Below are 13319 nucleotides of genomic sequence, written 5' to 3' on the forward strand. Positions count from 1 at the left end.
CAAAATTTGATAGATTTTGAATATTTTCGTATATGTAATTTATTGTTATTTCTTTTTAATTTATTAATAATAATATTATTATTAACGGGAGAGAATGATTTGAAACTATTATAATAATTTAGGAAATGAGGAATTTTGAACCTGGGATGCATAGGAAATGAGGAATTTTGAACCTGGGGCTGAGATGCATGGATGGAAACCCAATACCATATTCACTAGGATATTAGACCACATGCAATTAATTGTTCTCTCTTAATATTTGAGCTCATGTATAAATTCATTTAATTTTTTGGTATACTATGTATATCCTTTTTAATATATAAGTGTATTTTAATACGAAAAACAATGAATAATAGGTACCCACAAGTAACAGTAAAATACAAAAGATGACTACAAAATACATAATTCGAGTATATAATTACAGAGGATCAGAATATCAAGAGTACCGATCGCATCCGCCCATACCTCTCCAGCGCATGTCAAGAAGTTTCTTGGTTAGCAGACTTAGTATTAAATCTGAACGGTTGATTTATTGTAATAAATCAGCAACGGTTGGGATTGTTTTGACCCGGAACAAAAAGAAACACATACACATGATACTACTTCCCAGAACCCCAAAAGCGAGAGTGTACTTTCTCAGTTGAGTTCAAGTCTTTAAGACGGGTCTCAGGAGAGGGAGGGGGAGAGAGAGAGAGATGGAAGTGGAGGGAGAGCCGGCGAATGGGGAAACCAACGGGGAGATTCTGGGGCCTTGCTTGACCAGCCACGTGGACGACGGCAGCGCGGAGAGCCACCGATACTACCTGTCACGGAGAACGGTGCTGGAGATGCTGAGGGACAGAGGCTATTCTGTTCCCGCCTCCGAAATCGACCTCTCTCTCCAAGACTTCCGCTTCCTCCACGGCCCAACTCCCGATATCGAGCGCCTCCGCTTCTCCGCCACTCATTGCGCCGACCCTTCCGACAGGGTAAGTAATTCATGACTTTCTTTTTCTTGAATTTATTTTATTTTATGTATTTTTATTTACTTGAAAATGGAAGAGAATAGAAAGAAGAATTTCTGGTTCTGGGTCGTTTTTGTCCATTGTTGTACTTGTATTCTGTCGGATTTCATGATCTACGTGCTTACAACTTCTGGAAATTTTGAGGCTTAGCAAACAATTAGGGTTTAGGGTTTTAGCAATATGTGTAGGAATAAGTACGCACTGTTCGTTTGCTTCCTTGCGGTTTTTGTGTTTATGGTTCTAAAAGAAGCAAAGCTGATTCAGTGCTTGTGACTTCTTTGGTGCTGTGGGTCTTTTCTGTTTTTGATAAATCTCAATACAACCTAGGCATGCATGCGCAGTTGTAATTAGATGTTTACCAGGCCACCGGTGGCGTAATTTCATTTGAAGGTTGCAATAAATGATATAAGATTTAGGAATTTACAAAAGTTATTTGAAAAGAAAAGATGCTGGATTTTCCTGTGGAGGATATGAAATTACTTGATCAAAATCCAGGCTTTAGCTAATCTGCTAACTGAGGTTTTACCATTAGTCAAGAGGTTTGCGATTAGATCTGTATACTGTTTTTTAGCATCCGTTTGTTGTTTGGCCAGCAGTTCATGTGCTTAATGTGGAGTGTGTGTTTCATATTTTAGAAGCTTGTTTGAGTTCGATGTCTGTATCATATTGCAAAGTGATTATTTATTCTTTTGGATGTCTGTCCCTATAAACTTCAGAATCTATTTTTCAGTATACTTCTTGATCTTCTTTCCCTATTTATACTCCATCCCTAAACCCTTTGTTCATTAGGACAGATCTATGTCATAGTTCATAATAAATTTCTGAGTTGTCCTTAAAATTGCATCTTAAGTAATAGTTACACGTACAACTCCCTGATTGACTTTCATATGAACAAAGTCACGACGAGTTAATAATTTTTTATATTCTGTAATACTTCATGTGGTTGTATTAGTATGCTGTCATGCTTTGGTATCATCTCTAGTGTCATATTCTAATATAAAGTAAATCATGTGGCCAAGCCACCAAGTACAAACTGAGCTGCTGGAAGGTCCTCCTTACAGGCTTACAGCTTAAAGGGGATGTTAGATATGTTGTTACTTGTTAGTGATATGCATGCAGACTTTATCCAGACCAGATATGATTACTTAACCTCGGTTGCTTCCACAATTCCCTTACACTTTAGTCAATGTGATTTCTCCTACCTACCATCGAATTGAAATGTTAAAGTACTATGCATGGATACTAGACAAAGGCATAAACCGTAGCACTGATGTATATGCTATGCTCTTCACTTGAAATTAGTGTGAGTGATCCTAGTAATAACTTATGCGCAATTGGTATTTATGATTAATGTTTGGATTGCAGATGCTGGTCATTTACTGTGGCCCTGGTATCGTGAAGGTTAATGTGATTCGTGGGCTACATTCTCAGATTGCTAATAAGGACACTTTAACGGGGCTCATATTAATTACCCAAAACCAAGTAACAAACCAAGCTCTAAAAACTCTGGAGCTTTATCCGTTCAAAACTGAAATATTCCAGGTTTGTCTCCGAATGTCAATTATGTTTTGCATTTCATTCTTTTACATAACAAGTCCTGCAAGGTGATTACATTTGACTACGTTTCTGATTCTCTGGATTAGCTTTATGGATGGCTTATGACTGGAGAGGCGTTATAAGCATTCTCTTAGAAGATACAATTGATGAACTAAGTGCTGTTTAAGCCTTTAAGGATCAAAATGCAGCGATAAAGTTGGCTTCTTTATATCTAGGCATAAAGAATATTGGGGAAGGTGATTTAGGGTGGTCAACTGCCGTTAATTGTGTTGACGTGGCATGGACAATTTAGTCTTTTCAACTACATTGGTTATGTGGCATGTGACGTGGCATGTTAGTGGAACCCATGGGTAATGGGAGGTGGGTTAAACTCACATGAGGGTTTGATTTCTCCAGGCTAAGAGAAAAAATATAAAATTTAGAGGGTTGAATTTCAAGATTCGTGAATCAATTTCAATGTTTTCGGATCCTTTTGCAAAGATTCTTAGGGAGACTTTCTACCTCATTGCTCTCCCCTTCTTTATTTTCCTTAATATGAAGAAATCAAACCCTGGTTTTAGTTTAGCCCACATCCTTGCATTCATGGGTCTTACTAACATAGTTGAAAAGACTAAATTGTCCATGCCACACTAGCACAATCAACGGCTCCTTTTAACTTATTTGATGAAATAGGGTAAAGCGGGACATTGAGGAAGAGTGCAGGTGTTTAAGTGAGCCAATATAGAGTGTAGGGGCTATTGAGATTTGGTGAAGAGTACAAGTGTCATAGCTAAAAATAAGCCCTTTTGTGGTATCCGAAAATTCCTCAATTATTTGCTTGGTTAATTTTTTTACCAAGGTACGTACGTACGGTTGTGTTTTTGTTATTTCTTTAGGTTTTCACGGAAAGCATTTCAAAATATGATTTTTAACAGTTTCTTTAGCCTTTTGTTTTTCCCTTGACATTTGTTCTCACTTTCACGTAGCATATTAAATTATTGTTGTTTCCTTGTTAACCCACCTTAGTTGGTTGTTTAATTGCATTTTTACAGCATTTATACGAAAACACTTACTGATAACTGTAAAAGTGTTTCTGCCTTTTACTTTTAATGGTTCGTTCACTTAGAAGTTCTCCTTCTCACTCCTGTCATAATATATTTTTTTTGTTTGGCAGATTACCGACTTGCTTGTTAATATCACGAAGCATGTCTTGAAGCCAAAGCATAGGGTGCTGACGGACAAAGAGAAACAAAAACTCCTAAAGAAGTACAACATAGAAGAAAAGCAGGTTATTTTATTAACTTAAGTAAAGAAAAACCAGACTCTGATTTTCTTTCTCTGGAGATCCTTCATATCGTTCTTAATTTCTGAATAATCTTGAATAGATTTGAATTGCTTATCTGACTTTCGCTGTGGTTGCCCGCTGTTGTTTGAAATTTCTTCTGATATGTTGTTGAAAAAGAGTGTTACGATTTTATGTGTGAGTGGTTGGTAGGGATGGTTTGGTGAGTGAATTGGGTTGGACCCATGTTATGTCATTCGTATTAACTCCATATTTAGATAGAGGAAATACAAATGGTGACAGTGATGAATCACCACGTAAATTTGTCTAACATCTTTGATGCATCCAGGATACCATGATAGGGGGAACACTTGATTAAAACAATTAAAAGTGCATTGACTAAATTGAAACTTTAATATAAGTACAGATCAAAACTTGACACATAAACGTTCAAGTGGGCATATTTTAAGTGGCCACATATTGAAGGAATTCTCTAATGTTATTGTTGATCAATATGTGATTATCTCATTATATTGCTCTATTGGGAACTTCAGCTGAGATTGCATATCGAAATGGCAACTGATACTACTTTGTGCCTATAGACGTATATTATGCAGAGCAAACTATGGTGAACTGGTTTCCATGACCCCAATTTGAGGAAACTCTGACTGTCCCTACCTCACGATTCATGGATCTCCCTTCTTTTGGTCCTATAAGCCTTCGAGCTTTGGAGGCTTTCTTATCTTTGGTTAACTTATGGTAGTCATCTAGCAGTCTTGTTTCTCTCTCTTTCCACCCACCGTGATTCCTTGAAACGGTCAATTTTACTATTGGACTGTCCCAGTAAGAAGAATCACCTACGTTTGTATTGGAAGTGCTTTGGTATAATCGTACATCAAATGTTGCATTCTAGTTTAAAAAAACTGTACATTACTATTACATTTCACGTAGATGGTTGGTTGGCTTCTGACTGGTAGCTAAACTGTAATGTTTGCGCTGTTTTAATTTCATCAACTGTTCTCCTGCAGCTTCCCCGACTGTCACGAAAAGACGCAATTTCAAGGTACTACGGACTTGAGAAGGGGCAGGTAGTGAAAGTTACTTACAGTGGTGATATTACCGAGTCTCATGTTACATACCGTTGCATCTGGTGATGCCTTCTTCTGGGTGCACTTTTGTATCATATCCTTTTGAGGAATGTGGCCCTTCTAGTTTCTAGTTTCTAGTGTCTAGTTTATGTGATGTCATGTATTTTCAACCTTGACGATTAGAAACCTTTTCATTTCGTATCATGTCTGTCAAATGGATAAAGAATTTCGTTTCTCGGTCCGGCCGTAGCTAATGAATGGTTGATTCCTGGTTCTGGTAAGCTTTTAGCCTTTCACTGGTCAAATTCTCCTTTCTCTGGAGAGTGTTGTTCAGTGACGGCTTGTTCGAGCGTTACACGCTCAAACATCGGTCACTGAACTAAGCGATTTATGAATTGCTCCAAAGTTGGGACTTATCATGATCAACAGGATGTTATATAGTTTACAAATTTATTGGCAGTCGGATAGCTTTAATTTAACATTTTGGCTTATTTTTGGCTATGTTTTTGGAATTCCATTTTAATCTTGCTTTGCCTTCTGTATCTTGAAAGTCATCACTTTACTTCGAGAAACTCAAAATTTGTTACACTTTGACTTGTGTATTCTCTCTTATTCTTGAAATTTATAAGCCGTCTCCTAAGCATAAATGTGACTCACGACCCAATACGATTATGCTATATATGCAATAAATTTGATTGTAAATCTCGCTTATGCTTCAGCATTTAACAATCAGAAAATATTAGGTTTAAAAGAAATTAAAGAGAAAAAAAATAAAAAAGAAATTGATTAGCCAGTCTCATCCGACTTAAATCTACACTAGAAACGAGCAGACTAAGTCAATATTGAGCAAAATTTGAGCTTTATAGAGACGAGTCATGTTTTAGGTGGCAAGTTGGGATAAAAAATTTGAAACAGAGTTCTAGAGGGCAAAGCGAAGCGAATTTTGAGAGCGTCGGTTTTTGAGTTATAGGAACAAAATGAGATTAAATCGAGTTACATGTAGTTGATTTGCACAATTGGTCATTGCGCTGGTTGAAAAATCAGTGGCGTGAAGCTATCGTGCGCTGGATTATAACTGAATGCCTCTAAGTTAGAATTCGGACTAACTAAAAATAAACCTATAATTTTGCAACAAATGACTCTGCCAGCATACCTGGTGCCCGGTAACCGGTTATTTCGGCTGCCGCCGCCTGCAGTGCCGGCCATACAATTAACCTCAATCTTTTGAAGTTACAGATTCATTGTCATACTTTTATGTATGTATAAATTAAAATAACATCACCCGTGTTTTAGAAAACAACCTTTTAATTACAAAATTGAACTCCTCCCAATGTTTTAAATTTTTTTCGATAATGTCAATATTTCTTCCTAAAAACCATAGATTTTGTCAATATTTTTGTCATATCGGTTAAATATAAGATAAATTCTTACATTTTGTCTAAACAAATGTTTGATATTACCTAAAATTTCATTTTAAATTTCGATAACATCGATTAAATATTGAAAATACTCTTCTATTTTGTCTAAATCAATATTTAACATTCGAATTTTAAATTCTCTTTTTTAGCAAATCAACCAATATTAATCTATTCATAAATAATTCTACAAATTTACATATCGCTACTTTCATCGATGCTAATATTTTAACCAATGACTCCTCCCTTTGAAATAGAGTCGAGTGGTGTGAAATACTCTCGTAAAAATTAAAATGCAAACATACGAAAGTTTGAATTTAATTCAAATCAAATAATTCCCCAAATCTAAAAAACCAACGAACGAGCCAACGGTGCACTGAATCGACTCAGCAATCCCTCCGCAATGACCGACTCCTCTGTAAGCGATACGACGTCGAAGAGCAGCAGCGCCGGCGGTGGCGGTTCGGACGCATCTCGAATCGGCGACGTAAAGCAATGGCTCACTCAAGAGTTCTCCCAAGCCGGAAAAGAAGTGCCCGATTTCGAATATACCCCTCGTTCGGTGGCGTATTTACACAACCTTGCCACTCTCTCCCAGGCCCAAACTCAAGCTTCCAAGATCCTCGCTTCCGATTTCCGCCTCAAAGCCTCCGAATACCGAGCCCAAGGTATCTGCTGCTCCAATTTTCTTCCTATATATATATATTGTTTAATTTGTATATTTTGTACGTGTTTTTCTTTTCAAAATTTGAAATTTTGTGCTTGTGGGCGTTAGCTGCGAGGATCAGAGAGATATTGGAGAGTGTGGGTTTGGCACAGGAGGGTTTGCCTTCGAATGTGGTGTCATCAGCTCAGGTTTTAGCCAATGTAGCCAATTTGTTGAATATAAGAGACACTGAGCTCAGCAGGTGTGTATTTTTGAATTCTGGATTTACATTTTGCTTTGAATACTGACTCGTTCACCTGAAATAATGATAATAAATGTGGGTATTACATTGTTGTTTGATTTCTGAGATGACATATGAAGGGTGGGTTGTACATTGTTTGAATGCTGGACTGACATCGGAGATTTGCTTTTTAGTTTTCTTGTGGCGATGGGGGATATATCGTTGAGGAAGACGGGTGTGGAGGAGAAGAGGGCTAAAGCGCAAAAAGAGTCTAATGTTCTTCTTGATTACACTCGAAAGGCGATTTCCAGGTTAACTTATTTGAAAAGGTATGATCTTGTTGGATATATTCCAAGAACTGTAAAGTTAAGAGTATGGTTTTTAATGTAGGATTTTGGTTTTTCTGAATGTGCTGAGTTTTCAAACTTTGGTAGAACACTTGCTCAACTAGAAGATGATGCAGGCCAATGTGAGGCGCATGTTGAGCATTGGAAGAACAATTTGGTGCTCATGCTTGGTAAGGAGAAACAGTACAATCAAGAGACTGTCCGTTTCAAGGTATTTATTTTCGGCTCCCGCACTTTGTTTTGTTGGTGTCAAAATTTGGTCAATGACTTGTAGAGAATGAATTCAGAGAATATAAGATTGTCATGCACTCAAATCAATTTCATTTATAGTGAGATAACATGAAATGGGTAAGTCTATGGAACAGACTACGTAGATGGTACTGTTACCATTTGTTTTTAGGTGTGTAAATATTAGGCGGTGGTTGTAGAAGGTGATTAGAAGGATTCTCTGGGTAAGAGGCTCATATGTCAAACTGCATCATCTGCATGTTCCAGTTTGTATGGGTGGATATTTCTTGAGCATCAGTATCTAAGAGTATAGAACAAATTGCATTATCTGAAGAGTTATCTTGTTATACATCCAAACTGAAGCAACAACTCTGGCACCGTTTTAGTGGAGTGGTGCCAATATATATAATATTCATGCATGCATGAGTTTTTGGGTGGTGCTAGTGGAGAAGATGTGCTATACAAATAAAGATATACCTCCTATGAGGTGAAAAGAAAATTTGGAATTGGAAAAAGAAAATATATAGTTAATGGCGCATAGAACTTTGATATGTATTCCAGGATCTTATAAATTTACAATTCTATAACTGTGAAAATAATTAAGGTCCAGTTGCATGAAGTTGATAACAAATTATATTGTTGGTTTTTGAATGCATGCCTATGTTTCCAGAATGCTGGAACACAGAACTAATCAGGATTATGACAAAATGTGCATTTCATAAAGCATCTGCATAGCCTTTATCATAAAGAAAGTGGGCTTTCTATGAATGGTGACGATTGATAGAAAATTTGGGAGTTCAACCTGTCGCAGCTTGTCAATTCTTACTTTTGGTGATTGCCTAAGAGTAGCTTAGTTTGGGAGCAATCATGCTATAGGTAGAATGTAGCCGGTAAATTTCTGCTTGGTAGATGATATAAAATTAGCAATAATTGTTCATCGGTCTCTATTGGCTAGTATATTGAAATTTCATATTTAAGTCACAAGAAGAACGCATTTTCTCATCCAAATTTTTTGTTATTTTGTAAAATATGGGGCTGTCAAAAACCCAATTTTCTTTATTTATTCCTAAAAAGAGTTGTGCTATAAACTTATTGGACAGGAAACTCTTAATCGCGTGGGCTACACCCCAGAGATTAGCCATGGGATGCTGGTTGAATTGGCCGATCACAGAAAGGAATTAGAGAAGAAGACAAAGCCCGTCCTTGATACTTTGAGAAGCTACCAAGACTTGCCTCCGGTAGTTTTCTACTTAGGTTAATTGATCACAGTTTATTTAGGTCCTAGAAAGATCGGGAGGTTGATGAGATATGTATGTGTGCAGGATAAAGCTTTGGCTGCTTTAGCAATCGAGGACAAGAAAAGACAATATGCTGCTGCGGAGAAGTATCTCGAAGATGTATTGCATTCAGCTCTAGCCACGTCAGAGTAATGCACCACTAGACTTATTGTTGTATGATTGCGTCTGTAAAATTATATATAGTTTTGTTTGCGTTATTGGAGAACTGGTAAACGGGTCAGTGTTTCTGTTGATCCGATGATTGTTGCACAAGTGTGGTCTCATTATTTTTGCTTCTTTTATTTTTGAGCTGTTTAACACCCAAATTTTTATCAAGATAGAGTTAAATTTGGGGATTTGGCTACAACATACTTACATGTACTAAATGGATTCACGATCTCGACGATTAGATGGTGATTGTATTATATTCACATGAGTATATCTAACCATTAGATTGCGATTGTATTATATCTAACCTTAAGTTGATTACAATGAAAACATGTTATTCTTTTGATTTTTACTTCACAATGACTCAGCTTATTTTCAATACAAGCGATAATAGAAGAGGGGGTATTGAAGTCGGGACCTCGGGTGTAAATGTTGACCCTCTTAACCAACAAACCTAAAAATACGTTGTAATCATTATTATGTTTTATACAACCTTGTAAATAGTTGGCTTAGAGCATCCACCCGTTTTAGGAGGGCGAGGGCAAGGGCAAGGGCAGTGAAATTGCCCTTCCCATTCACTATAAACAATAATTGTTTTTGTGCAAGTCTATCAATTTGAGAAGATGAAGGGTAAAGGCAAGAGTGATTACTATTCATAAATATAATTTATTTTATTTTATTTTGTATGCCTTGTAAGTGTCCACTTAATAAGTTTGTTTTTTGAAAATAAAACATTATGTTTAACTCCGATAATTTAATTTTAAATACAAAGCAAACGTAGCATTACAAACAAACATAATTAATTAAAAATATTTAGTTAATTTGTTTAAGTGTGTTTAATTTAAGCGTGTTTAGTTTTTAGCGTGTTGAAGAAATAAAATTGTTTTTTTTTTTTTGAAAATTTTTGGTAATTTTTTGGGTTTGTTACTTTTAGATTAATCTTGATCGTTGATTTTCTGTGACGACCCGTCCCGAATTAATATATATTTTATCCTCGATTGTGTGAAAATGACGATTATACCCTTGAGTCGTAGTGAGGTGAATGTACGTATATGGTTTTAAATTATTTTTTCCGTTGACTTAATTAAATCATACTCGATGTCACGAGAGTGTTGACGTGATTTAGGGCCGAGTTGGGTTCGTAACGAAAATATTACGAATAAACGATTGTGTAATTGGGCTAAGGAAATGGACCAATCACCACACCTCCTACTTTCTTGGGTCCAATTAGAATTTTAGGTTTGTTTTGGGGTCAATTGTTAGCCCTAAACATGCAGCCCAATTAGGGCTTAAGATCCCTTTTATCTATGCCTAATCTGGACCACACGCGTGCGCACACGCACACATACATACCCTCATCCTTTCTCTCAATCTTTCATTCGTCCGTACAGTCCGCATACACACACACCCAACCATCTTCATCTTGCATAGATCGAACTAATGGAGGTCACTTTCGAGTTCCTTGCAAGGTCAGGAACCTAATTATACCCTTAGTTTTGTGAAAGAACCTCGGAAACCTTGGAACTCACGAGCTCCAGCGAGGTGCTCTGCTACTCCATTATGATCGTGGACGTTTCATGGAGCTTCAGGGCTCAATGGAGTCTTAAAACAACTTCAAATAGATCATAGAGAAGTTTTGGAAGGTTTTGGATGTCGGGATAGGTCAGTTCCTCGGTTGCCGTTTTGACCAGAATATCGAAGGATTTTCCGACTAGTTCTCGTCAGTTTTAGGACTTCAAAGTAGTAAGAACATGTTCTACTCGTTCAAGGCTTTAAATCCATGTAAGGTTTGTGAAGTTTGGTTGAGATTTGAGTGAGATATTTAAATTTGAAATTTTTTCCAGTTTCCGACGAAGCAACGGTGATCGGCGCCAAAATCTGGCGAACCACCGAAGAAGGAAGGAGAATATTCCATCAACTTTGACGGAATATACTAACGGCGTTAGGTAAAGTTAACAGAATATTCTATTATTTAGCAGAATATTCCCTAACGGTGTTTAAAATTCCGTCCGTGTGCCAGGCACATGCCTGCGCATGGCTGGCACATGGGACGTCGGAAAATTCTTCTAAAAATATGAGGATGCTCGTGGTGTTGAGTAGGCCACAATGGTATATCAAACATCCCAATTGAGCAACGTATGATAAGTTGTTACACAGTTTTGGTTATGTACTTAAAATTAATGTTAAAATAGTGATTTCACATATAGGTGAGACGTTTCCGGAGGACAAGTGCAGTCAGGCGAGAGTCGGGGGTCATGATCCAGCTACATACCAGTGAGTGGGCTTTTGGTTTTCTATATATACGTATATATGATTTTCACTTTCCCATAAATTTGTTTTAAATGAAATTACGTTTTAAATGCCATGTCAATTACATTATGCTTTAGAGTATGCATTAGTATAGATATGCATATTGATGCTAGATGCTGTGGACGCTCAGGTAAGCTTCAGGTGAGTATGTTTTGATGATAGTGGATGCATTCTTTGTGGTTATATGTAGATGCATTTAGAGCTCATTATCCGGCTCCCTAGTGCTAGTGCTCCTGCCCGTGGCTAGGGCACAGTCCTTCACGTGATGTTCACCTCCCGCACCGCACGCTCACCTTGGATCCAAGTTTGATGCACAGCCTTGTCGTACAGACCACATTAGGTGGTTCTGACTCGTAGGTGACTCGCGATTATTCGCACAGCCTTCACGTGATTGTAGCACTTGAGCATACTTATTTGCACCTAACCTTGTCGTACAGACCACAATAGGTGGTTCCGACTCGTGTGCAGGCATATTTGATGAGCTATAGGTTCAACCATACAGGTCACGTTAGGTGACTTCGGCTGACATATCATTTTACATTGATTTATTCACCTGGCTATCTATGTCCATACTGGGATACTTGACATGGCATATATTTAAGTTTCACTACTCTCGAGCGTGATTTTTATATAGTATGTATTTTCATTTTTTGGAAAACTATACAGGTTTTACGGTGATGGGTTATTACTTTTGGAAAGAGAAATGGTTTTGAAAAGCTTTGTTTTTGCTCACTCACGTTTTCTGTTTTGCACCCCTCCAAGTTTTAGATAGAAGTGTGTGTTGGTGGCTCACGAGGACTCTACTGCGGTTCTGATAGACATCCATCAATGTAGGGTTTCCTTTCATATCCTGTATAATTAGTATTTAGCTTGCTGGACTGCACCTTGGCACCTATGCTCTGACTATGTGTATCTACACTCTAACACTTCTTCCCGCACTTATTTACTTGTCTTGTGTGCATTAGTTAATTGGTTTTTTGATTTCTCACATCTTCATATCACTGTCACTTCCGCACTACGCACATGGCTACGTCACCATCACGTGACGGCCAGCATGCCTCGATTTAGGTCGGGGTGTGTTAGTTTGTCATCAAAGCCTAGGTTTGACAGTCCTGCATATTTTGTGAGTATTCTAATCATTTTGATGTCTTATGTCAGAACCATACCTCTTCTGCCACCTCATAGAGAGTCCTACATGCCACCTCATGCCACCTTATAGAGAGCCACGTACCTCTTCTGAGACTTGGGGAGACTATTACTAATGCCATTCAGTCCTCACTTCGTCCACCCAGAGAACTCCCTTGGAGACTATATATAACTTAAAGTTGAATAATTTTGTGGGTAATGAGGGACTCGAGGGAACCGAACAGTGGCTTAACCATGTTGAGAAAACCTATCGAGTGATGCAGCGACATGGGAATTTTCGTGAGGGTAGATGGGTTGAGACGACCACTTGGTTTTTGGGTAAGGAGGCTGCATCCTGGTAGAGCCAAGAATCTTTTCAGTTGTCACCGGAAGAAGCTGCATATTGGGAGGTTTCTAAGCGATTAGTCCAGAAGAGATTTGTACGCCCAGAGTATTTGGATTGTAGGAGGCAAGAATTCTCGCAATTAAAGCAAGGAAAAGTGTCAGCTATTGAGTATTCTAGAAAGTTTACTAATCTGTCTCGGTATTGTCTGGAGATTGCTGAAAATCCTGCTAAGATGCTTCGACGATTCAAATGGGGTACTCGAAAGAAGTGGCGTTCTATGGCGACCACGACTCCTTGCTCTACATA

General features: G+C 37.8%; 2 protein-coding genes across 2 annotated transcripts; both read left to right on the forward strand.

Annotated features, from left to right (window-relative positions):
• The first annotated feature begins 609 nt into the window (after positions 1-609).
• Positions 610-5191, forward strand: LOC137712772 (DNA-directed RNA polymerase V subunit 5A). The gene is made up of 4 exons (XM_068451933.2): positions 610-968; positions 2370-2546; positions 3715-3828; positions 4851-5191. Exons 1-4 carry the CDS (start codon positions 696-698, stop codon positions 4974-4976), a joined length of 690 nt encoding a protein of 229 aa, XP_068308034.1. The 5' UTR covers positions 610-695; the 3' UTR covers positions 4977-5191.
• A 959-nt stretch (positions 5192-6150) lies between these two features.
• LOC137713714 (AUGMIN subunit 1) lies at positions 6151-9489 on the forward strand. Its single transcript, XM_068453056.2, has 6 exons — positions 6151-6993; positions 7101-7233; positions 7407-7541; positions 7647-7770; positions 8888-9025; positions 9110-9489. The coding sequence occupies exons 1-6, from the start codon at positions 6729-6731 to the stop codon at positions 9215-9217; spliced, it is 903 nt and encodes a 300-aa protein (XP_068309157.2). The 5' UTR covers positions 6151-6728; the 3' UTR covers positions 9218-9489.
• The last annotated feature ends 3830 nt before the right edge of the window (positions 9490-13319 follow it).

Source organism: Pyrus communis, chromosome 14, assembly GCF_041283825.1.
Source record: "Pyrus communis isolate YQ-2024b chromosome 14, ASM4128382v1, whole genome shotgun sequence".
NCBI lineage: Eukaryota > Viridiplantae > Streptophyta > Magnoliopsida > Rosales > Rosaceae > Pyrus > Pyrus communis.